At 37.2% G+C, this 23,045-nt stretch overlaps 4 protein-coding genes across 15 annotated transcripts; 2 read left to right on the forward strand and 2 right to left on the reverse strand.

Annotated features, from left to right (window-relative positions):
• The first annotated feature begins 28 nt into the window (after positions 1–28).
• On the forward strand, positions 29–16,440 carry cyst (cysts). Of its 8 annotated transcripts, none has more exons than XM_064355851.1 (25): positions 29–437; positions 2,362–2,517; positions 4,322–4,546; positions 4,785–5,058; positions 5,105–5,279; positions 5,327–5,484; positions 7,072–7,173; positions 7,355–7,421; positions 7,473–7,584; positions 7,633–7,706; positions 7,929–8,032; positions 8,706–8,762; positions 10,564–10,620; positions 10,674–10,917; positions 10,968–11,178; positions 12,087–12,786; positions 12,843–12,946; positions 13,106–13,126; positions 13,476–13,654; positions 13,735–13,989; positions 14,041–14,252; positions 14,300–14,489; positions 14,541–14,802; positions 14,857–15,104; positions 15,194–16,440. In XM_064355851.1, the coding sequence occupies exons 3-25, from the start codon at positions 4,399–4,401 to the stop codon at positions 15,335–15,337; spliced, it is 4,098 nt and encodes a 1,365-aa protein (XP_064211921.1). In that variant the 5' UTR covers positions 29–437; positions 2,362–2,517; positions 4,322–4,398; the 3' UTR covers positions 15,338–16,440. The 8 variants fall into 8 exon arrangements, with proteins under 8 accessions (XP_064211921.1, XP_064211917.1, XP_064211916.1 ...); XM_064355847.1 differs by lacking the exon at positions 2,362–2,517 and having other exon boundaries at positions 29–234; positions 298–437; XM_064355846.1 differs by lacking the exon at positions 2,362–2,517.
• Positions 16,441–16,649: 209 nt separating this feature from the next.
• On the forward strand, positions 16,650–17,168 carry LOC656279 (cytochrome c oxidase subunit 6C). Its single transcript, XM_962820.5, has 2 exons — positions 16,650–16,983; positions 17,031–17,168. Exons 1-2 carry the CDS (start codon positions 16,817–16,819, stop codon positions 17,113–17,115), a joined length of 252 nt encoding a protein of 83 aa, XP_967913.1. The 5' UTR covers positions 16,650–16,816; the 3' UTR covers positions 17,116–17,168.
• Positions 17,160–19,169, reverse strand: LOC656361 (glutathione synthetase). 2 transcript variants are annotated; one of them, XM_015981230.2, is made up of 8 exons: positions 18,776–19,169; positions 18,493–18,535; positions 18,402–18,444; positions 18,303–18,345; positions 18,019–18,257; positions 17,873–17,971; positions 17,386–17,826; positions 17,160–17,336 (listed from the first exon to the last, which is right to left on the reverse strand). In XM_015981230.2, exons 1-8 carry the CDS (start codon positions 19,139–19,141, stop codon positions 17,210–17,212), a joined length of 1,401 nt encoding a protein of 466 aa, XP_015836716.1. In that variant the 5' UTR covers positions 19,142–19,169; the 3' UTR covers positions 17,160–17,209. The 2 variants fall into 2 exon arrangements, with proteins under 2 accessions (XP_015836716.1, XP_967992.1); XM_962899.3 differs by having other exon boundaries at positions 18,402–18,535.
• A 102-nt stretch (positions 19,170–19,271) lies between these two features.
• On the reverse strand, positions 19,272–22,979 carry LOC656444 (glutathione synthetase). Of its 4 annotated transcripts, XM_015981180.2 has the most exons (8): positions 22,119–22,954; positions 21,909–22,058; positions 21,599–21,732; positions 20,412–20,454; positions 20,122–20,360; positions 19,974–20,072; positions 19,485–19,925; positions 19,272–19,438 (listed from the first exon to the last, which is right to left on the reverse strand). In XM_015981180.2, exons 1-8 carry the CDS (start codon positions 22,482–22,484, stop codon positions 19,312–19,314), a joined length of 1,599 nt encoding a protein of 532 aa, XP_015836666.1. In that variant the 5' UTR covers positions 22,485–22,954; the 3' UTR covers positions 19,272–19,311. The 4 variants fall into 4 exon arrangements, 3 of the variants coding, with proteins under 3 accessions (XP_015836666.1, XP_008195090.1, XP_968070.1); XM_008196868.3 differs by lacking the exon at positions 21,599–21,732 and having other exon boundaries at positions 21,898–22,058; positions 22,119–22,940; XM_962977.5 differs by lacking the exon at positions 21,909–22,058 and having other exon boundaries at positions 22,119–22,936.
• Positions 22,980–23,045: the final 66 nt, after the last annotated feature.

Genomic DNA, 23,045 nt, shown 5'->3' on the forward strand with positions numbered 1-23,045 from the left:
TTATCGCTCTATCTCTTTTTTTTCCATGTATTCAACATTCCAACAAAATGGCGGTGGTGGGAGTTTCGTGAGCCTACTTTATGAAATCAATTGTGCAATATTCAGGCAAAATGTTCGCAAAACACTGAGATAATGTAGACTTATTGTAGAAAAAACTACTTAAAATGTATCAAAAGTAGTGTCGTTAGTGTTTTATTTTGAAATTTACAAGATCAATTGTATTACAAGAAATCTGTGAGTACTTTTTGTGTATGTATTGTGTGTAAAGTGTGACTTTTTCTTTGCTGTTTGTAATAGAATTACTGTTATACTGTGCGAAATTGGTGTACAGTTAAAAAAAAAACTTCGGTACAATTTTGAAGAAGCATCAAGTTGCCACCTGTCTGTAACCATGGAGAAACAAATGTCCGAAGAACTTCTGGTACCCCTTTCTTCAGGTTTGTTGCTCTATGTAAATAAGAACATTCCAAATTATTTTAATTGATTTGAGAGGGCAATAATTCTAGTGCATATTTTTGCATAATATAATCATTGTGTATCCAAAACATTCCTTAATTATTCATTTGACAGATGACACCGGAGAACGTTGACACGTTTGTTATCACAACAGCACTACAAACACCAGAACAGAATTTTAATGTTTACAAACATTTCTATTGATAAATGTTACGCTGTTTGTTTTAAGGTGCATCAAATATGCACACCTGTTGAATTCTAGTTGGTATACCTACTACAACTGTAATTAATTATACAAAAACAAATTGGCCAATTTCAGTGTCATTGAGTATATTATTGTTAATATTTTCAAAATTGCATCGCAATAAACCACATGTTTTGCTGCAAAACTTCGTAAACACAGCTATAATAACGTGCCGAATTGGCCAAACAGGAAGTTCTAATGGTTTGTTGTGGAACTATTGTGCAAGAAACACCAAACGATTAACAAATGATTTAAAATTTTACGCGTTCTAAGGAACAGTTAAATAAAAATCAGTTTTTTCATGTCAGAGCTTTGGTAATGCTTATTATTATGTTTATGTAATAGCAATATTTTATTCATAATTTGCTACAATCGTTCGGTTAAACTTAATTTTCACCTGAATATCGTATTTTCCAGTTAAAAATGTTAGAATAAGGATATGCATATTATGGGGTATAATTCATCTATTTATGTAGCACCTACATCTCTGAAATCCTATCTCAAACGTGAAATTCAAAGGCTTCAGCATTACAAAATATTACAAAAGGACCAACTCTCTGAAAGATATATTCTTGTAAAATATGAAATAGATTCTATTTTACACGTATTGACGTTTTGAGGCTTCCGCCAAATGACTGCGAATACACTGTATAGAGGTTGGGCGTTTTGTAAAGGTTACAATAATAAACATATATTCATTATTGGAATTGAAGATCCATTTCGCAATTTCATGACATTATACAGGGAGAAACTCAATACATTGAAAATTAATGTTCCAAGTAAATAATTAACATTTCCACTAAACAAGAAATTAAAGAAAAAAAACACAAAAAATTATTGTCCTGCCACTAATATATTAAATATTTTTTTAACTACTTGTGAAAGTAGTTACTTTTTATCTATTAAAAAAAATCAATTCTACTTGTACACACACTGACGTGTAATAATAACTGTACTACTTCAGTGAACTGTTTCTAGCACTGATTCTGGTTAGGTCTATGGAAGAATATTAATTTGCATGCGTTCTCACACCTAAAAGAAGCATTGTTGCGTGCGATTTTTTTGTGTTTTATGCTCAGTCCCGTTAGTTCTGAACCTTATAAATTATAACATGGATTTTCAAATTCATCTAATTAAAATTTGAGTACTAAAATACGCAAATATCGAATAAATAAATACAATAGAACCCCGATAGTCCGCACGTCATATTTCATTTTTAATAATTTTTGAAAGTTTCCAGTGGGCATATTTTTCTTGTTCTGTCAAATTTCGTTTATAACATATTTTATTCGATCAACATTTAAATCGTCACGACCGTTAGTTGGAATTCTTGTGCTCATTCTTAATTTTTAACACATGTTTCCACTGCAAAATTTGGAATGGAGCAATAAAGTAATAATAATTTTGTTGTGTGGAAGCAAACAAACGCACCTAAAACGTTGCAGTTCGTTATGAATTTATCTGCACCGTGACACATTCGCAAGATAAGGAAGGAATTTTTTAATGGTCGTAATTTTCTGCCAACTCTCTAATGCCTAACTTCAAAGTGACTGTACATTTATTTATCATTACTCATGGAACAGTTTTTGAATTTCGAATTGATTTTTTCGTCGCACCTGGTGCTTAATTTTTAATTTTGATTATTGTTTTATCTACTTTAGGGGTTCTAATCCTAACATCATTATAACAAACTGAACATTGAAAGCGCAAGCGCTTGCAATCGATTTAGCGTCACAACTGCCCAGGCCAGACATCTTCAGTGCTACTGGAACTTTGTAGAATTTGTGAATGTTACACTGTCTTTTCTAATACAACAGGTATTGGCCACTTGCTTCAAAGTAGATTTTTTTTCTTTAGTTTGCCTAGAAGCATGACTTTTTTTGTTATGTTGTGCCTCCAGCTAGATGTGGTAGAAAGGACACTTGTTACGTTTATTTGTACGCTGATTTATTTATCTCTTCGTGGTAGACAATAAAATCATGCAGCACCAAAGCTAGTGTTTTTTTTTTTTTTTTTTTGGAGCGATGAATTAAATTTGAATTATTTTCTCTAGTATTTCGTTCAAATTTTGGGTTCTATAACAGTTAAGGCGGTTTTTTGTTTCTACACATAATCCGCTTTCTGACGCGAATTTATATATTTTAATATAAAAAAGGAAAAGTCTGCTCAAGTCTAATTTTACAGTTGAATTTTTTTAACTGTCAACTACTTGAAGTTAATTAATTTCTGGTCGAAGTGGGCTTGGGAAAAAATTATTGTTGCTAACTTAATTTTAGAATCATAGGTCACTAATGAGCTGTGGCCACACTTGAGAAAATTTACAATCGTTTTTGAATTCTCGGCAGTTCTAATGAATGAAATCAAATTAGAACGCTTAAAATTCGAGAAAAGTTTGTTGAAAAAATTTAATGGACTTATTACCATTCAATGCGTATTTGCACTCTTTCTGTGGAAGAATATCTGTTTTTAAGGTATTTAAGTTTAGTTTTAAAATTTGTAACGATCAATACCCGCATATTAAACACCCATTTCAGTGTAATTAATATATAAATATACCACGATATGCCTATAAATACCGTAGAATTGTAGGTCAATTGTGACACCATTGTGTCGAAGTTTTGTTAAATATTCTTTGCAGTTCTTTTACAGGAAAGCTCTCAGTTCATATAGCACTTTTTCTTAAAAATTCGTTCAAAATTTAAAAATTAAATTGAGCAAAACAAGATAAAGTAAAAAAAATGAGACCAAAAAGGCAAAAACAATTATGGCATTATGTCATTCTTGGTGCAATTTTTTTGGCTAATCTGGTGAATTTTCGGATGTATTTTATTTTATTTATTTTTTATTTACTCCAAGACTTACCTTGCTGATACTAATTGTATTTTTTTAATGAAGGCTAATGAAAATTATTTTTATTATTATTATTATTAAATGCTCGAAAAATGTCAGAACTTGGTGATTTTCGCCTTAATTTGGAATAAAAAAATTGTCGTTTCTGGTTGAAAAGCGTCTTAAAACGTTCAAAAAAAAGATAATTTGAAATTTGATCGACAGAATCTCGCAAATAAACTAATATTTTAGTCAAAAATTATGGCTTTCGCCCAAATTTTGTAGTTTCTTTGGTTAGTTTTAACAGAATTTCGCTCAAAAGTCAAAAACAATTATAATAATATAGATTTTTTTCCATTTTTTTTTTTGGCTAATTTGGTGAAATTTAAATGAAATTTTTTGTAAGACTTACAAAAATACAAAAGTTAACCAGCAGTTCTAAAAATTTTTTTGACTTTTTTTGTTTATTTTAGTGAGATCGTTTTTCTTGTACGGATCACAGATTGGACGAAATAATTTTCATAAAAATTAAATCGCAGAAAGTACAGTGTGAGCTTTTATGGTTTCATAAATCTAAGAAATACCAATGTAAAGAGAGACAGACTGAACAAGAAGCACTATTTTCTCTCCCAGTTCATTTACTTCTGATTTTTGCGTTTGATCATTTCTACAATTTTCGTAGCTCTTTATTGGAACATACGTAATTTTTTAAGTCAAGAAAAGACAGAATTTATTTGTTACTTATTAGCAAAGTTTGTTTTCTATTTTTTAACTATAACCAAATGTTTCCAGACGAATGTGGCCACAGTGGCGGCGATCCAGATAGTGACGAAGACGTCATCACAAACTACCACATTTCAAGCCTGGATATGCTTCCTCGGCCAGGCCCTTTACCCACAATCAGTGTTACACCTCATTCGCCTGCCAGTAAAATCTATCCAGTTCTCGAAGACAGCCTTCAGCAAGTTCGCGAATTGCATGAGAGTGTCCAGCACATGCGAAATGTCACTATACCGGGTGAGTTCTCCATTTTATCCAACGGACACATTAATAAAGGAGATTAAAAATATGTATTAAATATAGATTAAAAACGCTCTTCGATCAATGAACCCATCACACGCTTACGTGAATCCGAGTGACATTTAAGGAGATATTTATGAAACGATGTAAATGCCACTTTGTAATTTCATTACCGTGTCAGTTAATTGATAAGTTTGTTGCTTTGAAGGGCTCTGACAGTGTGATTTTTGCGCAGATACGTATATACCGAATTCGAAAGACCTTGCTATTGCACTTAATCCCATCCTGTCCCAAATGGCACGGCTTAGCTCAAGCTGTCCCACACTTAACGAAGCAAACCAAGACATGGATTTGCTGGGCGGTTCCCTGGGATCGTCACCAGTGCACCAGAACCGCAAAGGCAGCACTCAGGACTGGCTCTGCCAGCCTGAAACCCAGCGAAGGCGCTCCTGGTCAGCGCTGGAAGACCTGACAATCAAGGACAAAGCCAAACACACGCGCCAGCGAAGGTAAAATTTAAAAAAAACAGCTCAAAAAAATAACTCCTCTCTCTAGCATCTCGCTGAGTAGTATGGAGTCGGAAGCGGACGAGTCCTCATTTATCGATAATGTAGATGGTAGCACTACTAAGTTACTAGGTCCTGATGCCCCTGCGGTTTTAAGGCACCGGAACGCGAGGGGCTCAGGGGGCGCCACTAGCACGCATTCGTTGAACGAGGCTGATTTACAAGTATGGTTTCTGGTGGTTTGTCGCGGTTTTAATTTTGACGGTTGCAGAATGATTTTAATAAAATTAAGGCGAAAAGGGAGGCGGAACAGAGACTGCTGCCGCAGAGGTTGCCCTTACAGAAATCTATCTCAACACCTTCCATTATTGCGGTTCGGGATCTGGCTCCGGAACCGATTCTGGCAGGCGCTCAACCCACTCTACCCATGTAAGTTTGATTGATTTTAATTACGCTATTTTTCAATATAAGTAGATTTTGTCGCACTGAGAAAATATTTATCATGGAACCAATTGATTTCATTTCTCAAAACCATTTTTTATGTACAGTAGAACACCGATAGTCCGAACTCCAGTTACTATTTTTTCTGGGTATTGAATTTTTTTAATTGAAATGGATGAACATTAAATGCTTTATCAAAAAAGTAACAGTAGTATTTTTTTATTATTTCCAAACAACGAATGCGAAATACTCATGCCTTTTTTATATTTAAAACAATTAACAAAAATCATCATTAAAAAATTATTTGTTTCTCTCTCTGTGTAAGTTTTTTCGCATTATTTCTACTATTCTTAAAATTTATCATAAAATTTTGACTAGTATTTTAATATTTATAATTAGTAAGTAATATTTATTATAAGGAATTGTAGAAAAATTCTAAACAATTTATATCAATAGATAAAAGAGTAAAGTAGTATTTAAAGTAGCAACGCTGATTTCTGTATGATTATAAGTTTTTAAAATATAGTAAAAAATAGTCTTAGCAGTGTCACTTTGTATCATAAAAATTCTTCAGATCGGACAGTAAAATTTAGAAATGCTAAAAAAATTATAAAAAAGAAAATGGACAACAAAAGCCTTATTCTGGCTGAAATGTAATGAAAATATTAATTATTTTTTTGAAAATGAGTTGATTTTTAACTCTTCCACGACCAAAAATGCTTTGAAATGGCTTTAAACGACGATTTTTTGACTAGTTTTTTTTTTTTTAATAATTTGACTGTCTTAGATTGCTGGCTAATTGAAATGGCTCACAACACTTTAATCTGGTCGAAAAGAACATTAGTTGATTTTCCCCTTTAAAATGAAAAAAATTGCACAATCCTATAAACAAACTAATGCCAACTTTTTTCCAAAGAATTTTTGGTTTATTATTTTGTTAATTGTAATTGATCTATTACACGTTTTTTTTTTGAAAACTAAATATCTTTTCTTCTTTAAAAACATTTGCAATTTTCGATCTATTTTTTTTAATAAATAAATTAAACAGAAAGTACTTGGTTTTATACTTTCTTGAAATCAAAGAAACAGTGATTGTTTATTTCAAATTACATTTCAATAATTCTGGTTTAAAAATACTTTTTTTGGTTCAATTATTACCGAAATTGGAAAGACCTGTTCATTTAGACTAGTTTTATATTTTTATAAATACGTATTATCTGATAATGGGGGTAGGTGACATATTTTTTGTACAGTGTGTTGGTAAAAACTTCGCAAGCTATAACTCGCAATTATACTGGGTGCCCTCTTTTTTCTCCATTAAGAAAATGTTGGTATTTTGCAAAAGAAATTGATTTAAAAATTACAGAAAAAAGCTTCAACAATACAATACATAATCATTGAGGAAGTTGTAGCTTTCGGCAGTTTTTTATCTGGCAGCCTGTAAATATTTTGAATAATTGACAAAGAAGTTGTAACATTACTGAACAACTGAAATTCAAATGAAGATGTTGCAGCTTCTCGTTCGTTTTAATTCCACATTACCTAGTTTACACGCAATGTAGTGCATGTGCTTAGCTTAATGTGTAGGGGCCGTCCCAGTGGAACCGAAAGCGAAACTGAAGAAGAGGGCAGCCGTTCTGGTCAAGCCCGTTACTCGCATTCTACACATTTGCCATAGTAAGTAAGCACAAGCATGTCGCTCTTGCACTTGCACCCTCTCATCGCTATGTAGACTCTTCTCTCATATAGATAATAATACTTTCACAAAATTCTTCAATTTCCACTCGGTGTAATTTAACAACAACAAAACATTTTTCCTTACAATTTTCATAACAAAACAACTTGTGGTCATTTCTAGCGTTTCGTTCGAAGGCCATTCGGAGAAACGGAGGAAACGGGGCAGCTTGTTTTTCAGAAAGAAAAAGGTATTTCCCCGGTTATTTCAACGAAATTTTTTATTTTAAATTGCATTGTAGGATAAAAATAAGAAAGTTGCGCATCAGTGGGTATCGGCCTGCTACGGATCATCGCAAATTTGTGATGTGTGTGCCAAACATTTGAGCAATAAACCGGCGCTTTACTGTGAATGTAAGCGAAATTATTTTTTTATTGGCAATTTTAATTATTTAATTACAGGCTGTGGAACCACAGTGCACCAAAACACTTGTAAAGACAACATAGCTGAGTGTAACAAACCCAAAAGCACAAAGGTGAGTGAATTTTTTGTTTAATTAAATAACTGGCAAGCGTCTAGCGACAATTAAATAGTTCGGCAACCAGCAATACATGTTGCATTTAAGGAGATTGCCCTAGTTAGTCAAATTCATCCAACAAGAATTTAAAAGCTTTTGCTAGACGCTTGTGTAACGTGGTGTTGTCAGTGCTGCCAACTGAATTTTGGCCACCACTTCTTATTCGAAATCTGTTTGCAGAATAGTAACAAAATGTCCGGTTTTGGGGTTCCAAATTCTAAAAACTCGTTTTCGAAGCGTGGCTCAGCATCAATGCCTGGCAATGTAAATAGTACTTCAAACAGGTAAGTGGTGAAAGACCTCGAACTTGACGAAACAAAACGCCAAAAAATACGTTTAAACCAAAACGTCGATTTAATCGAAGATGTTTATTTGTTAACTGTGTAGGAGAGTTTTATTTGGATACTTTAAATCTTAGATTTTTGTAGTGTTGGCAATTGGCATGTTCTCACGAGTACTGAAAACTCTAAGTATTGAAAATACAACTTGAGTCCTGCATATTTTCCACTTTATGGTCGTAAAAATGTCGAATTAGAAGAGTTAAATTGTGTTTGTGTTTAACTCTTTTAATCGCGCTCTTCACTAGTAAAATCGACGTGACAATCTTTTCTCAAACTCCACTTGAAAACCAGTCTACATTCTACACAAAACCTGACTTTTCTTCCTCTGCTTGTTTTTCCTGATGAGATGTTGCCGGCTTTTTAGCGTGGTGTTGTACTATATTTTTGTTCGGAGCGCGAGGATGTCCGTGTTATGTACCTATATGTTTGCTTCTTTTTGTGTCTAGCTTTGTGGGTTAAAAAGTTGTGTGTGTGTGTCGTGCGTGTGTCTTACTAAGTTCGAACGAAAGATCACTCAATTAATTTTCGAGGTGGTTTTGTATTCAGTAGTAAGGCACATAAATGTGCACTTAGAGGGTGTGGCTAATCTGTTGCCTGTTACCCGCCCCTCCCATAGGAGGAGTCAGTTCTGCTATTCGCCCTGGCGCAGGGTTGCCACCAAACTGGGAGTGAAGTAAGTCCCCTCACCCCCGCATCCTACTTCAATCAACTGCTTTCAATTGTGGCCAAGAGGTCGCGGTTCCCCTATGACGCTTCAAAGTAAAAAGCATTCTCGATTTATTCAAAATATTTTCATAAAAACGTATGTAAAATGGTCCGGGGAATTAAACGGCGTTGAGAAAATCCCCAAATTTCCAATAGTTTTTTAGTTATGATTTTTCTTTTATTTTACATATTCTTCCTTTTATTTGCTAATTTTCTGGAAAAACTATTAGTTGGAAAACAATGATCTTTTTTTGAAAAAGATAGATAATTGAAAGAGCTTTTCAACGATAATAAACTCCATAGGGTTATCTCTAATAGTTTCGGAGTTATTGCTTGGTAAATGTCCGGGTTCTATAAATCGCTAAAAATCTGTCAAGAATTGAAAATTTTAATCCTTAAAAAATCAAACCTATTGACTTTTAACAACTTTGAACAATTTGAGAGGGTTGTAGAGGCATAGAAAAGTTCATGAACCCTGCTAGAGTCAATTAAGTAAATTTTGTTTTTTCATTTTTGTGAAGGTAAGTGCTAGACCATTAAAATTTTAAGCAATAATTTCGTGATATAATACGCAAAATGAGCCGCAAAATTCACTTGAACAAACCGTTTTGCTCTACGACTTGTAGTTTTTGAGTTATGAATTTTAATGAATAACCCGGCGCATCCACCATTTTTGAAATTAAACCAATTTTTTTACTGTCTTGGGTGAGTTAGTCTTACAAAAACAAGTTGGTACAATACGTAGAATGAGCCGTAGAATTCAATGGATCAAACCGTTTTGCCCTACGACTTTTAGTTTTTGAGTTATGAATTTTTCATGAATAACCCGGCGCATCCACCATTTTTAAGTTGAATATTTTTTTAAAATGAGCTTTTTAGTAAGCTACTGTTGTAAACGAGCTGATTTAATGACGTTTCAAAGTGAAAAAATAACCAATTATTAATGACAAGAACCATTTGGTTAAGTTTTCAATGCTGCCAACCTAAATTTTAATGTTACAGAGGACGGTTGAACGATTTCTACACTCAGCCTGCCTCGGTGTTTTTTTGTATAATTTATGGAAAATAAATAAAAACTGATTGTCAATTTATCATTTATGTGTGAAAAATCAAAAAAAAGTCAATAATTTTTTCAACAACAGTAGTAACTCAAGACCAATTTTTTTTTACTTATAAAGAAAAGTTGATGTTTTATGAAAGTAAAATAAAAAAATACAATCTACTTATGGACAAAGATAGACTAATATCAATTTGTATTACACAAATAAAGAGGAAATAACAGATCTTTTCAACACGAGCGAATGCAAATCGTAACTTATCGGAATATTTTTGTCTGATTAATAAAAAAGTTGCCTATTATTTCCTTGAATTTTTACAGGAAGAGAAGCCAAAAGCAGATAAACAGTTATTTTATGTTATAGCCTTACTTTAAACCGTCATACGGAACCGTGGGCAAGCCTTTCGCCTCACCTCTTCTCTTCATCTCAATGCTCTTTGGAGTACCATAACTCTGTCAACTCTGACTTTCCAGTGGTTTTTTTTGCACTCGTTCATGCAAAGGTATATTTTTTTACGTCTAATTCGTTTCGAGTTTCGTTTCGCATATTCATAAAGCTTCTGCGCATGCTTTTGATTTATCGTTTTCGCTATACACCTACCAACATACAGTGTATCTCACAAAATCAACATTTTCCTTTTGTTTACGAAATTTTCTATTCGGATTTTGCCCCAGTGATCGAACTTTCTCGTTACTCGATTTATCGTTTCAGCCAAATTTTATGTGATGATAAGGATAGCGATTTGCACGGACATTACGACGGAACGAGGTATTTCCCCGCTTTTACACACCGGACGATTTTTACTAAGCGCAATTTTGCAGTTTTCCGGACGATGTTCCGCTGGTTCCTCTCGAATTTCTCTCCGATTCTCCCATAACTGCAGCGGAATTGTGCGCGGATTTGTCTCTAGGTTTGCACGAGAACGAGCCGGACTCGTGGACGCCGCATGTGGGGAAGGAAATCGCCCGGAAATTGAAGGAAAAAGAAGTGAAGAGGCAGGAACATATCTATGAATTCATCCTCACTGAGAAGCATCACTGTATGACACTGCTCGTTATGCAAAAAGTAAAGCTTTCGCGTTTAAAATTCACAATTTATTAACAATATTTTCCCAGGTTTTTGTTGAAGGTTTGCAGAAATATTTTCAATTGGGGGCTAACGTGGAAAGGATGTTTCCCCGATTGGCTGATTTAACGGAGCTCCACTTGGGGCTGCTTTCGCGGCTGAGACAGCGACAAAGGGAAGGTCCGGTAGTTTCGACGATTGCGGATATCTTGCTGGAGCAGTTTTCCAACACTAATGCCTCCAAACTTAAATCCGCCTACGGTAAATAAGCCTTATCTTATTTGTCTTATTAAAAAAGATGGTATAATATGTAGAATGAGCCGCTGAATTCAATGGAACAAACTGTTTTGCTCCACCACTTTTAGTTTTTAAGTTATGAATTTTTTAATAAATAACTCGGCGCATCCACTATTTTTAAGTTTGAAAGTTTATATTTTTTTTAATTTTATGAGTAAGATTGTCTAGTTAAAAAAGGTGGTATTTTTTAGAGAATAAGCCGCTGAATTCACTGGAACAAACCGTTTTGCTCTACCACTTTTAGTTCTTAAGTTATGAATTTTTAATGAATAACCCGGCGCATCCACCATTTTTAAGTTGAAAATATTTTTAAATTTTTTTTGAGTGAGTTTGTTTAGTGAAAAAAGGTGGTATTTTATGGAGAATAAGCCGCTGAATTCACTGGAACAAACCGTTTTGCTCTACCACTTTTAGTTCTTAAGTTATGAATTTTAATGAATAACCCGGCGCATCCACCATTTTTAAGTTGAAAATATTTTTAAAATTTTTTTGAGTGAGTTTGTTTAGTGAAAAAAGGTGGTATTTTATGGAGAATAAGCCGCTGAATTCACTGGAACAAACCGTTTTGCTCTACCACTTTTAGTTTTTGAGTTATGAATTTTTTAATGAATAACCCGGCGCATCCACCATTTTTGGTTAGTTTTTTTTTTTTTAATTTTTTGAGTAAGTTAGTCTAATAAAAAAGGGTGGTATTTTATGGAGAATGAGCCGCTGAATTCACTGGAACAAACTGCACCAGATAATTTTAAGCTCCTTCTAAAGTTTTAATTTGTTTTTGCTCTAAAGTTTTCGGGAAAAACGCAAAAAATATGATTAAATTTTGACTTCTCAAACCCGATTACGTCGAAACTATAGCGGTATTTTTTCGGCAGGCGAGTTTTGCAGCAGACACCGCGACGCCGTCGAACTCTACAAATATTATCTCCAAAACGACGCCCGTTTCGGCCAATTCGTGCGCCACTGTCAAGCGAACCCCCTTTTGAAGAAAAAGGGCATTCCCGAGTGCATTTTATTCATAACCCAACGCCTAACCAAATACCCGCTCCTGATCGAACCCCTGATCAAAACTAGCAAAGAAAACAAGAAAGAACAAGACATCCTCCACAAAGCCCTCGCTCTGATCAAAGAGATCCTGGTCGAAGTGGACGCCCAAGTGGCCGAAAAGGAGAAAGAAGACCGCAAATTGGAGATTTACAACCGAATTGACGCCAAATCTTACACAGTCCACCGCGACCACAAATTCAAAAAATCGGACATTTTGCAAGGAAATCGCTCACTGAAATTCGAGGGCGTAGCCATGCTAATGCAAGGCCGGGGAAAAATGCAAATAGTTCTAGTAATTGTCCTTTCGGACGTGCTATTTTTCCTGCAAGAAAACTCGCACAAATACTCGTTTTTCACACCCGATAACAAAGCTGGAGTGGTGTCGCTGCAGAAGCTGCTAGTGCGGGAAAAAGCCGGACAGGACTCTCGGGGGATTTACCTGATTTCGTCGAATCCGGCCGATCCGGAAATGTTCGAGCTGAAAGTGCACAAGCCCAAGGACAAGCAGATTTGGATCCATGCCATACGGTTAGTTAATTTAGCCACACAAAAAAATTATTTAAAAAATGAATTGATTCCTGAAGGGAGGCGGTGCAGTCGTGTCCAGAGGATGACGAAGACAGCAGTGTCCTAAGTGCCGAGGAGAGACAGAGTCTTTTGAACGCAAAACAAATTCGGCATTTCGTCGGTAAGTGGCGTACTTTTCCCCAAACCCCGCCCTGTACAATAAATCAGGACATCTCATGTCGTGTTACTAGTGCATGCTTCAGTCACTACCTCTCCATTAGCTTAATTATTTCGACTGAAAAAATCTGCTAGTGTAAACATTTGTGTCTGTTTCCGACAGATGCAGAATCGGATGTCGAAGGTAACTTCATTGATTTAAAGGCATGGTATTTCGATTGTTAATTTCGAGGGAAAATTGTTCACCGGTTGACTGTTATTTAGTTAGATAATTGTGAATGGTTGTTTATTCATAGGTGCATGGTTTTTGCTAGAAAAACTTGTTTATTTATTACAGTAAAATCTAGCAGAAATGTTACGATCTATCAGACTTGTCTTTATAATAAGAAATTTCAGTAATTCTGTTTTATTTTTGGTTGAACGAACTTTCCTATAGTCTGGATGCATGTTTGTTCTCATTTAGTTACAATTTTCAAATCAGAAAATCGTCTCAAATTCTCTTTTTTGAGTCTAGTTTTTAACACAATTTGTAGGTCTTTTGCGCCAAAAAGACATAGAACAGGCGTTACTTCTGGAGGAAAAAATGTCTCTGCAACTCAAACTGTTGAGTGCTGCTGGAATCGACCCACCTTCGCCTTCGTCGTACCGACAACTTGTCAGCGAAAATGTGGACACGGGACAGATGTGGAAGGAAGTGTTAACAGCAGTCCAGGTATTTATTAATAAGATTGACTAAATAAGAATTGACCTTCTCCCAAAAACAAAAAACTTAAACTATTTTCCAAAAATTAGGAGGTCAACCGTTTGGTGAGCTCGCTCTACACCACTGGCACCAACCTATCGCGCAGTGTGAGTTCGGCGGGCGAGCACCAGAGCGAGGCTTACGTCTCCCCAATTCTACCAAAACGTGCCGAAACGTTCGGTGGCTTCGACAATCCCAACCAACCACCGTTGAAAGTTTTAGGAAAGAAAAACCACTCTTCGGGTGGCACCCCTGTGGCAACACCCGAAGTGGAAACCGTCAAACCAGGCGATTCGAAACTATTCGTAAGTTAATTAACGCACACCTAATTTTTTCTACTACCGTTTTTCATAAAGGAAAAGCTTCCGTACCGGAATTACGTCATTCCGACGACGATTGGAAGCTCGAATAACTTGAATATGGAAAATTCGCAGCAGCTAACGGCGCCACCTGACGCCCCAGCCTTGCTTTCGCTCGGCAGGGAACAGCAATATACGGCCGTTAAGTTATCTCATTATGTTTATACTCTTCTTTGTATTATTTCGCAGTTGATGACTACGAATGAAAGGTACTATTGACTGGGTTTTGGGCGAAGTTTAATGCTTTTTTTCGTAGTTATCAAGCTCAATTAAATGCCTTAAAAGTCGGAGGGGAGGGAGCAAGACAATACAGACACAATCAGCAGTTAGAAGAATTAAGAAATTTGCAAGACAAGTTGAGTGGGGAAAAGGCGGCGTGGATCGCCACCCGGGATCAAGAGGCCAAGGAACTGGAGGAGAAAAAAGCCGAACTTCTTAAATTACAAGTAGGTTTCACGTAAATTGAGTTGGCACCACTTAGTGTTTTAATCAACTAGGAACAAATTCGCGTCGAACAAGAAGACATCAAAGAACAGCGCGAGCAATTGTTTAGAAAAATGGAGAAATTAACAAACCAAGGTTTGATAATCTCCCCAAACGTTGGCGCTTTGTCCTTGACCGGCCAACTTGACGACTGTAAAGACAGTTCGGAGGACAGCCCCCAGTCAGACAGTTCCACTTCCATAGCGTCGTCAGCCAGCGGTCAAAACTCACAATCAACAATGGAGAAGAAAAAAGACACTAATAAATGGAGCAAGAGTAAGAACTCGCCCATTTCCCCAAACCCAAATTACAGATCCCTGTTTTTTAAAGACTCTCTAACGAAATCGCAGTTGCCCATGAATCTGATCAGTACCACCAACCAGCAAAAGGTGCAACAGAACGTCCAAGTCAAGCAGCAAATCCCCCTGAAACTGGCGTCCAGACTGAGCTCGAGCGGGCCTCTGGCGGGCCCCACGGGGACCCCCCAGATCCTGCCCCTCAAGCTGAGCCAAGACGAAAAGGTCAGGCGGACGAGCACCTCGGGCTACCAGCGGCTGAGTCCCCCGTCGGGCGAAACCGTAAGTTAATTTCGAAAATTGGTGATTTTCTATTTCGTTACGTTGGTGATTGTTTTATTACCAAATTTACCGTTGACCAACGTTTCTAGACCCCGACAACTTCACATTCGCACACCAGGACCGGCTCTAGCCCGGCCAGCATGCAGGTGTCCCCTCCGGGGCCCGCGCCCGCGCAAAAGGGCGCCCGCCAAAATTTCCCCAAAATCGGCGACGAAGAGGTCATTTATTTCTGACGGTTTTCGACGAAAATGTTCAATTCCGTTTCTTTGTTTGTACGAAGGTGTAAAAGAGATAACACGAATTTTTATTAATGTTGACGCAATCTTTCGGTCGATAAAACAGTTTTCACTAGGGGAAGACGAGTCGCTGCCGATATCAAGTTGGCACAAATTGACTTGTGATACTAGTTTGACAGTCAAGGTTGCCAAATTAAATTGAAAATTAAGCAGCTTGACTACAGGAATAGTCAATGCAGTGTTGGCAACACATTTTTTACTAAAAAAAAATAACGGAGCGTTAGGCGGCGGCCGTTTCCACCCGACTTTGGGAGTACTATTAGTTGTTTAATGTGACACTTTTCGATGTGTTCTTTTTTACTTTCTCGTGTCTTCCTAACATTATAATCAGTATTGACTAATGTACTCAAAACTTGTGACAATACAAAGTTCTATCATAAAATCTACTTTAATAATTCAGTAGTGCAGTTTACAACAATAGTGTTTTCAATAATATGTTTAGTAAAATATACAAGAAGCGAACGTTCATCACCCGATGGACACACGTTTACTTGCTTGAACTTGCACTGCTGTCAAGCTCTTTAAATTCGGACTTATTTTTTACCAAAAAAAGACAAGCAATTCAAGTATTATTTCGTGAGCTTGGTTGTGCGGTGCTAATTCAAACAAGTAAACAAAGTTGTTAATAATTGTTAATAGTTGTTTATTTATTTATAAATAATTCTCTGCAAAATTGGCACCAGTACACGACTGCTTGTACGACTGCGATTTTGCAAAGAACGCAAAAGGCCTACTTTTTGTCTCATAAAGTGATCGTGTGTAATTGGAGAAATATTTTTATAAGACATATTTATCTATCTTTCAAGCAGAAACTTACGTATGGAAGGAAACTCGGCAATTTAAAGTATTTTTATTATGTACATAGCGTAACGTGTAAGGGTTATATCCACTCGAAAAATAACACTTCTTTATATAATTATTTTTACTTGTTATAAAGTAAGACTTGTAAACAGTATTAATTTTCGAAGTAGACTGTTTAATGTTACAATATCCTCTATTGAAGATTACACCACACTGTGTTAATAAAAATGTATTCGCAACTCTTGTTTCATTCCATCCTCAGTGGGTAGTTTTCCGACCGATAACCTCCGACTTGAAACCCTTGATATTTGGTTCTTACATAAAAACCAACAAAACAATATAACACGGACGCATTATTCAATTTACAACTTTTCCCTCGCAAATCGATGTGAGGCGTGACGTAACCGAAAATAAATATTTGTAAATACGTGACTGTTCTTGACCGTTTTTCCGCCAGTCCTCTTCCAGCCGCACACTCATCCGCTCAATTTCATTTTTCTAAAAAGTAGTGCGCAATCGTATCTCCAATTTGATTAGCGATAAGATTGATAACGGAAGGGAATCGGCATCACGTAACCGAAAAATCGATAGGTGCGTAATTATTTCCGCCAAAAAATGGGTGAACAAGTGGCCAGAATTCCCAAACCGCAAATGCGGGGCTTGCTGCACTCGCAAATCAAACGCAATTTGATCTTAACCGGCATTTCGTGCACCATTGCGGGGCTTTACATGAAATTTGTGTTCGGGAATTCACGCAAAAATGCCTACGCTGAGTTTTACAAGTAAGTATTGATTAGGAATAGGGACGGTTTTAAAACTCCAGATTTAGAAACTACGACATCAACAAGGAGTTCCACCGCATCCGGAGGAAGGGGCTGTTCGACTCGTGCGACCCTTTGGACGACTCTGAGTGATTTTAGCGTGGTTTTTTGTAGCGAAATTAGGGGAAAATAAACAATTAAAATAACTGGTGTTTATTTTATGATAAACAATACATTAAAAAAAATATTAGTCGATTAAATGTGGACTGTCTAAGGCACCCGGTCCGCTAGAAGTGCTCCCTTCGTTCGCCGTTGCTGGTTTAGTGCGCAGTATATGCCCCACTTGTTTACTATACGTGATGTTTTCTGCATCACTGTAACAAAATCGTTAAAAAATAATTACGGAATAGTTGATTAATTGACCCAATCACAACTCCGTAAATCCCCAATTCCGAGACCACCTCCACCAACTGTGAGACTTTATTTCCCCCAGGTCGCACCATATACCCCATAGTTAACGGGGGGCGAATCCGTTCCATTAAAATCCAAGCCGTGCGTTCTTCACTATCTTTCATTTTTTTAACAGCGTCTCGCACCTCCAACCCGTACACATTATTACCACCCCCTTCTCTCTGGGGTTTTAAAACGAATTTTTCCGGATCATCAATGGCCATTTGAACCGCTTGTTCCCCCAATTCGTCTGAATCGAGGCTGTAGAGACCCCCAAAAATTTGTTTGACTTTCGCAACCTTCAAAGGGTCGCTCAAAAATTGCTCCAAAGCCCCTGGTTTAGCAAGGGTTTGTTGGACTTTTTTCGTCCCGGCTAAGTGGTAATGAATCGAGGGCGCCTTGATAGCCAGTGATCTTTAATGCTTTTTTATTTGTTGTTTTGTTTTTAACCAAAAGTTACCTTTCCATTAAAAATCTCGCTTCCCATTCTTTGTGACTGTGATAATGCTCGGGTGCAAACCCTGTCCGAAAATAAATAACCGCGACTTCGCACCCATCTCTAAAAGAGTGAAATCAAAACCGGGGATTCCCTGAATGTTAATATACATCAACAATTGTTTTTTCGGGCCTAGACTTGCCCTTGCCGCTATATCTGTGAAAGTGCGACGAATTACACGAACCTGTGGACACATTTCTCTGATTTTAAATTCGTGCAGTCTTTGGTCGCAAATTTTGTAAGTGATTTCTGCAATTAGGAACAAAATGACGGCTTCGGGGTTTGCGTAAATTTTCCACGCTTCAATTAAGCCACCACAGAGGCCTTTCAGCGCGTTATTTTCCGGCAACTTGTCAAAGAAATTAAAAAAAAATTATTTGGGGTTATTTCTTACATTTTTGAGTGTGTCAGTGTGACCTAATTCTCGTAATAAGTATCTGGAAGAGAAAAACAGCAGAGCGTAACAATTTTTCAATGAAGTAAAAAATTGTACCTATGGAATGCTGTAATGTTTGTGCCTATTCCTCCCAAGCTTACTGAAAACGTATTTATTTCAACTTGTTTAATTTTATTGTTGTACGAACAATCCACCATGTAATCAGACCGCAAGAGTCCCAAACAGACTCGCTAAAATTAAACTCAAAAATGCATCAAACGTTAAAAATTATCTTTTTGCTTTTAGAAACTTGTTTGACGACAAATTTTTGCAACCTCATTCGCTAAAAAGACAATAAAACTTTCCCAGCTGCAGACTTGCTGGAATCTTTAAAACTGCAGATTAAAGTTACAAAATAATTCATAGAAACCTACTGACTGCGCCAATTGGTTTTGTGGAAGATATTAGATACAACTAATTCAATCAAATACCTGCGTAAGCCCCTCGGCGACCACCGTCTCGTAAATCCTGAACAGATTTCGCGTAAATTCATCCACTTTGACGATATCTTTAAGACTTTCTGTGAAAAAACACCGATCGTGGGCCACTTTATGCATCAACTCGTTCAAAATTGACTGCATTTCGCAGGCTTTTTCAAACTCTTTTCGGGGAAAAACCGACGGGATCAGGACAAAAGGGAGAAATCGGAGGCCATCCTCGTCAAATTGTGTCTTAGGTCGCATGGAAATTCCATGCATCAAGACCCAATCTTTGGATTTCTCCACAATTTCCTTGAGTTGGGCCTCCGAAAGTGGGAGAGGGATAATTGGGAGCAAATGACTGGTTTTTTGTGACATATTTTTACTACTACAAACTTATTTTTGCGTTTTTATATGTTTGTTTTCACTTCGTTAAGGTATATTTTACGATAGGGACATTTTAGCAATTAAAATTATTACGTCATCGCAACGAAAAAATAGACAATAATTACTGTGTGATAGTTTTATTATCAACTTGCGTACAAATGCTAGTCTATCAAATATGGGCTATCTAAGGCACCCAAACCCGCAGCCACCCCACCTTCGTTCGCAGTTGCCACTTTAGTCCGCAGCATATGCCCCACTTGTTTATTATACGTGATTTTTTCTGCATCCCTGTAACACAAAATTACAAAAAAACGACACAAAAATTACAACTGACCCAATCACGACCCCAAAAATCCCCAACTCCGAAACCATGTCCACCAACTGTGGAACCTTACTACCCCCAGGTCGCACCATATACCCCGTAGATAACGGCGGATGAATCCGTTCCATCAAAATCCAAGCCGTGCGTTCTTCACTATCTTTCATTTTTTTAACAGCGTCTCGCACCTCCAACCCGTACACATTATTACCACCGCCTTCCCTCTGGGGCTTTAAAACGAATCTTTCCGGGTCATCAATGGCCATTTGAATCGCTTGTTCCCCCAGTTCGTCAAAATCAAGACTGTAGAGACCCGCAAAAATCTGCTTGACTTTTTCAACCTTCACAGGGTCGCTCAAAAATTGTTCCAAAGCCCCTGGCTTAGCTAGGGTTTGTTGGACTTTTTTCGTCCCAGCTAAGTGATAGTGAATCGAGGGACTCTTTATAGCCAGCGACCTTTAATAAAAGGTCAAAATTTTGACCATAATTTATTTAACAAATTACCTTTCCATTAAAAGCCTGGCGTCCCATTCCTTCTGACTGTGATAATGCCCCGGTTCGTACCCAGCTCTAAAATAAATAACCGCAACCTCGCACCCATCTCTAAAACAGTCACGTCAAACCAGGGGATTCCCCGAATGCAAAAACATACATCAACAGTTGTTTTTTCGGCCCTAAACTCGCCCTATCTGCCATATCGGTCAAAGTGCGCCGAATGACACGAACCTGAGGACACATTTCCCTGATTTTAAATTCGTGAAATCTTTGATCGCAAATATTGTAAGTAATGTCTTCGATTAGGAACATGATGACGGCTTTGGGGTTACCGTAAATTTTCCATGCTTCAATCATGCCACTACAAAGGCCTTCGAGTGCATTATTTTCCGGCAACTTTGTAAAAATAATTAGAAAAAAAAACCTTATTTTGGGTTAGTTTCTTACGTTTTTGAGCATTTCGCTGTGACCCAATTCTTGTAAAATGTACCTAAAAGAGATGGGTTAAATGGGGGCTTAATTTTGGGTCAGCTACACCCGTTTAAGGCATGCTTTATACTATGGCAAGTCCTGGAGCTTCCGGTGTTGAACTTTGAGGGCTGAACGACACAAAAACAGGACGAAACGAAAAAAAACGTAAATTTTTGACAAGTTTTTATTCAATAATGTCTATTCAATTGGTTTTCTCTTGTAAAAAAAATCGATGGCGCTTTTGATGCAATTTTTAGGACAATCAAATAGTCAAATATCTTTTTATTTATCAACAATGGACATTTGAAACTTCATGGTTTTAGAACGATAATTTGATAATTTTTGAGAAGCAAAACCAAAAAATAGGGTGTTTCATTTGACTTTTTCAAGTTATTCAACTTTTAACACACTTCTTAAATTTACTACGACCCTAATTTAAACAACTAGCTCAGATTTAAGTTTGGTGAAAGTCCTACTTTTCTAGGATTTTTAAGTTTCGTGTAACAAATGTTTTTTCTTGAAAAAAAATTATTTTCAAAACTGAGAATCGACCAATAAATTAAAACCATCAGTATTAATTTCTTATACAATAAACTGTAGTTGAAATAATTTTCTAAAAAATTGAGGAATCGTAACAAATGCAACAAAAATTACAAGATTATAAAATACATGATTGCATAAATCGGTCTTTGGTAACCGTCATGACCTCTTATCTAATCTAATCTGATCGGAAAAATGCCTTCCAGAAAACAAAGTATTGATAGACATCAGACTTTTGTTTATGTAAGTGTTTTTTCCTTAACTTTCAAAACGTAAGTAATGAAAAGTCATGTACTTGACTTTCGAAATCACACAAAAGTGATGCAATTTCGAACAATGTGGCACAAAACAAAAGCAACAACCCCTTTTTCCGTCCAGTTTTTGTTATAACGCGCCCCAATAATTATTCATTTCAAGTGCAACGACATCACAAGTGCAAACTTATTCATAAATGAATGAAATAATGAAGGATATTTGCATAAGATTAGTGCATAAAATAAAATTAGGTGTTAGTAGAATGCTCGCATGCAACACGTGTACGATGAATTAGGAGAAAAAAATTGTTATGCATTCGATTAATAAACAAAAAAAAAATGTGTGCACTACAATTGTAAAAATCGTACCTATGGAATACCGTAATGTTTGTGCCGATGCCTGCGAAGCTCGAGGCAATCGTATTTATTTCGACTTGTTTAATTTTGTCAGTCGACGCCGAATTCACCATGTAATCAGACCGCAGCAGTCCCAAAGAGGCGCGCTGAAATCAAATCCAGAAATGCAACAGACATCTGACTCACACGCCGCAACTATGTACAATATCTACACAGGGAAGAAGAGAAAAAATCAAACAGAACACGCTCCTTCATTATTGCATTCATTTGCCCCCAAAACGCAAGCGCTCATCACACAGAGGCCGCTTTACCTCTGGATGGCCCCTGAAGACGGCCCCAGCCAGCCGAAACCCGACGCGATCGTGTTGAACTCCACCTGCTTCCAGCAGCAGAAGGGCGCCGAGGTCGGCGTGTGCCTTCTGCACGATCCCTCCAACATCAAATCTGACCGAACCATACCCAAACTAATCGGCTAATGTACAAAACAGGGCCTGTGCTCAAGCCAATTCTATTTACAAGTGCAGTCAAGTACCTGTGTGAGCCCCTCGGAGTGCACCGTCTCGTAAATGCGGAACAGATTCCCCGTGAACTCGTCCACTTTGATCGTCTCTTTGAGGCTCTCGGTGAGGAAGCGCCGGTCGTGGGCCACCTTGTGCATCAGCTCGTTCAAAATCAGCTGGATTTCGAGCGCCTTGGCGAACTCCTTGCGCGGGAACGCCGACGGGATCAGCACAAAGGGGGCGAACTGGAGGGCGTCCTCCGAGAAGTTGGTCTTGGAGCGCATGGCAGCCCCATGCATGAGGGCCCAGTCTTTGGACTTCTCCACGATTTCGACGAGCTGGGCCTCCGGCAAGGGCAAGGGCACCACCATGGGCAAATGCTTGATCTCTTCGGCCATTCTGATAAGGGTACTTGCTTCGGCTTTTTGCTGGGAACTGAGGCACTGACATGCAATGAAATCACAGTTGGAGGGGTCCTCGGACAAATCTGCGTTATCTTATCAAGTGTTCTCCACTATGTTTTTCTGATTTCTTACTTAACATGTTATTGTCTTGCGATAATCGCTGACATTGAATTTGACAATCAAATTAAACAGTCGTGAAGTTAGCTGTTTGTGCCAAATCATTTCAGTTAAATTTATACGAAATTAAGGGGATTCACGAAATGCGTTTGTAAATATCAACGAAAAGTCGTGTAATCTTTATTTGTTTAATATTTGCATCGTCATGTTGTCATTACAATAATACTTTTGTCGGCGAATTTGGCGCCAACTTCAGGAACATACTCGGAATAATAAAGAGCAAATATTTATGAAAACCGCCTATGTATTTTTTACCAATTGAAACTGGAACCACCTTATCAGTTATATCACTGATAAAAATAGTGGACGGTTACTTTGACTAGCACCCCCACTTCCGGTTCCGGTCATTATGCCAGAGTCAATAAATCAAAATATGTA

This window comes from Tribolium castaneum, chromosome 3 (assembly GCF_031307605.1).
Source record: "Tribolium castaneum strain GA2 chromosome 3, icTriCast1.1, whole genome shotgun sequence".
Taxonomy (NCBI): domain Eukaryota; kingdom Metazoa; phylum Arthropoda; class Insecta; order Coleoptera; family Tenebrionidae; genus Tribolium; species Tribolium castaneum.

Bases quoted from the DNA above. Each gene is read 5' to 3' on its own strand.
- cyst (XM_064355846.1), top strand. From the start codon at position 392: ATGGAGAAACAAATGTCCGAAGAACTTCTGGTACCCCTTTCTTCAG. The intron at 5,485-7,071 runs GTAAGTTTGATT...GCATGTGCTTAG, and splicing joins GCTCAACCCACTCTACCCAT to CTTAATGTGTAGGGGCCGTC. The intron at 7,422-7,472 runs GTATTTCCCCGG...ATTGCATTGTAG, and splicing joins TGTTTTTCAGAAAGAAAAAG to GATAAAAATAAGAAAGTTGC.
- LOC656279 (XM_962820.5), top strand. From the start codon at position 16,817: ATGGGTGAACAAGTGGCCAGAATTCCCAAACCGCAAATGCGGGGCTTG. The intron at 16,984-17,030 runs GTAAGTATTGAT...CTCCAGATTTAG, and splicing joins GCCTACGCTGAGTTTTACAA to AAACTACGACATCAACAAGG.
- LOC656361 (XM_962899.3), bottom strand. From the start codon at position 19,141: ATGTCACAAAAAACCAGTCATTTGCTCCCAATTATCCCTCTCCCACTT. The intron at 17,827-17,872 runs GTAACTTTTGGT...AAAGCATTAAAG, and splicing joins GCGAGATTTTTAATGGAAAG to ATCACTGGCTATCAAGGCGC. The intron at 17,337-17,385 runs GTCAATTAATCA...ATTTTGTTACAG, and splicing joins ATTTACGGAGTTGTGATTGG to TGATGCAGAAAACATCACGT.
- LOC656444 (XM_015981180.2), bottom strand. From the start codon at position 22,484: ATGGCCGAAGAGATCAAGCATTTGCCCATGGTGGTGCCCTTGCCCTTG. The intron at 21,733-21,908 runs GCCATCCAGAGG...ATTTGATTTCAG, and splicing joins GGCTGGGGCCGTCTTCAGGG to CGCGCCTCTTTGGGACTGCT. The intron at 19,926-19,973 runs GTAATTTGTTAA...CTTTTATTAAAG, and splicing joins GCCAGGCTTTTAATGGAAAG to GTCGCTGGCTATAAAGAGTC.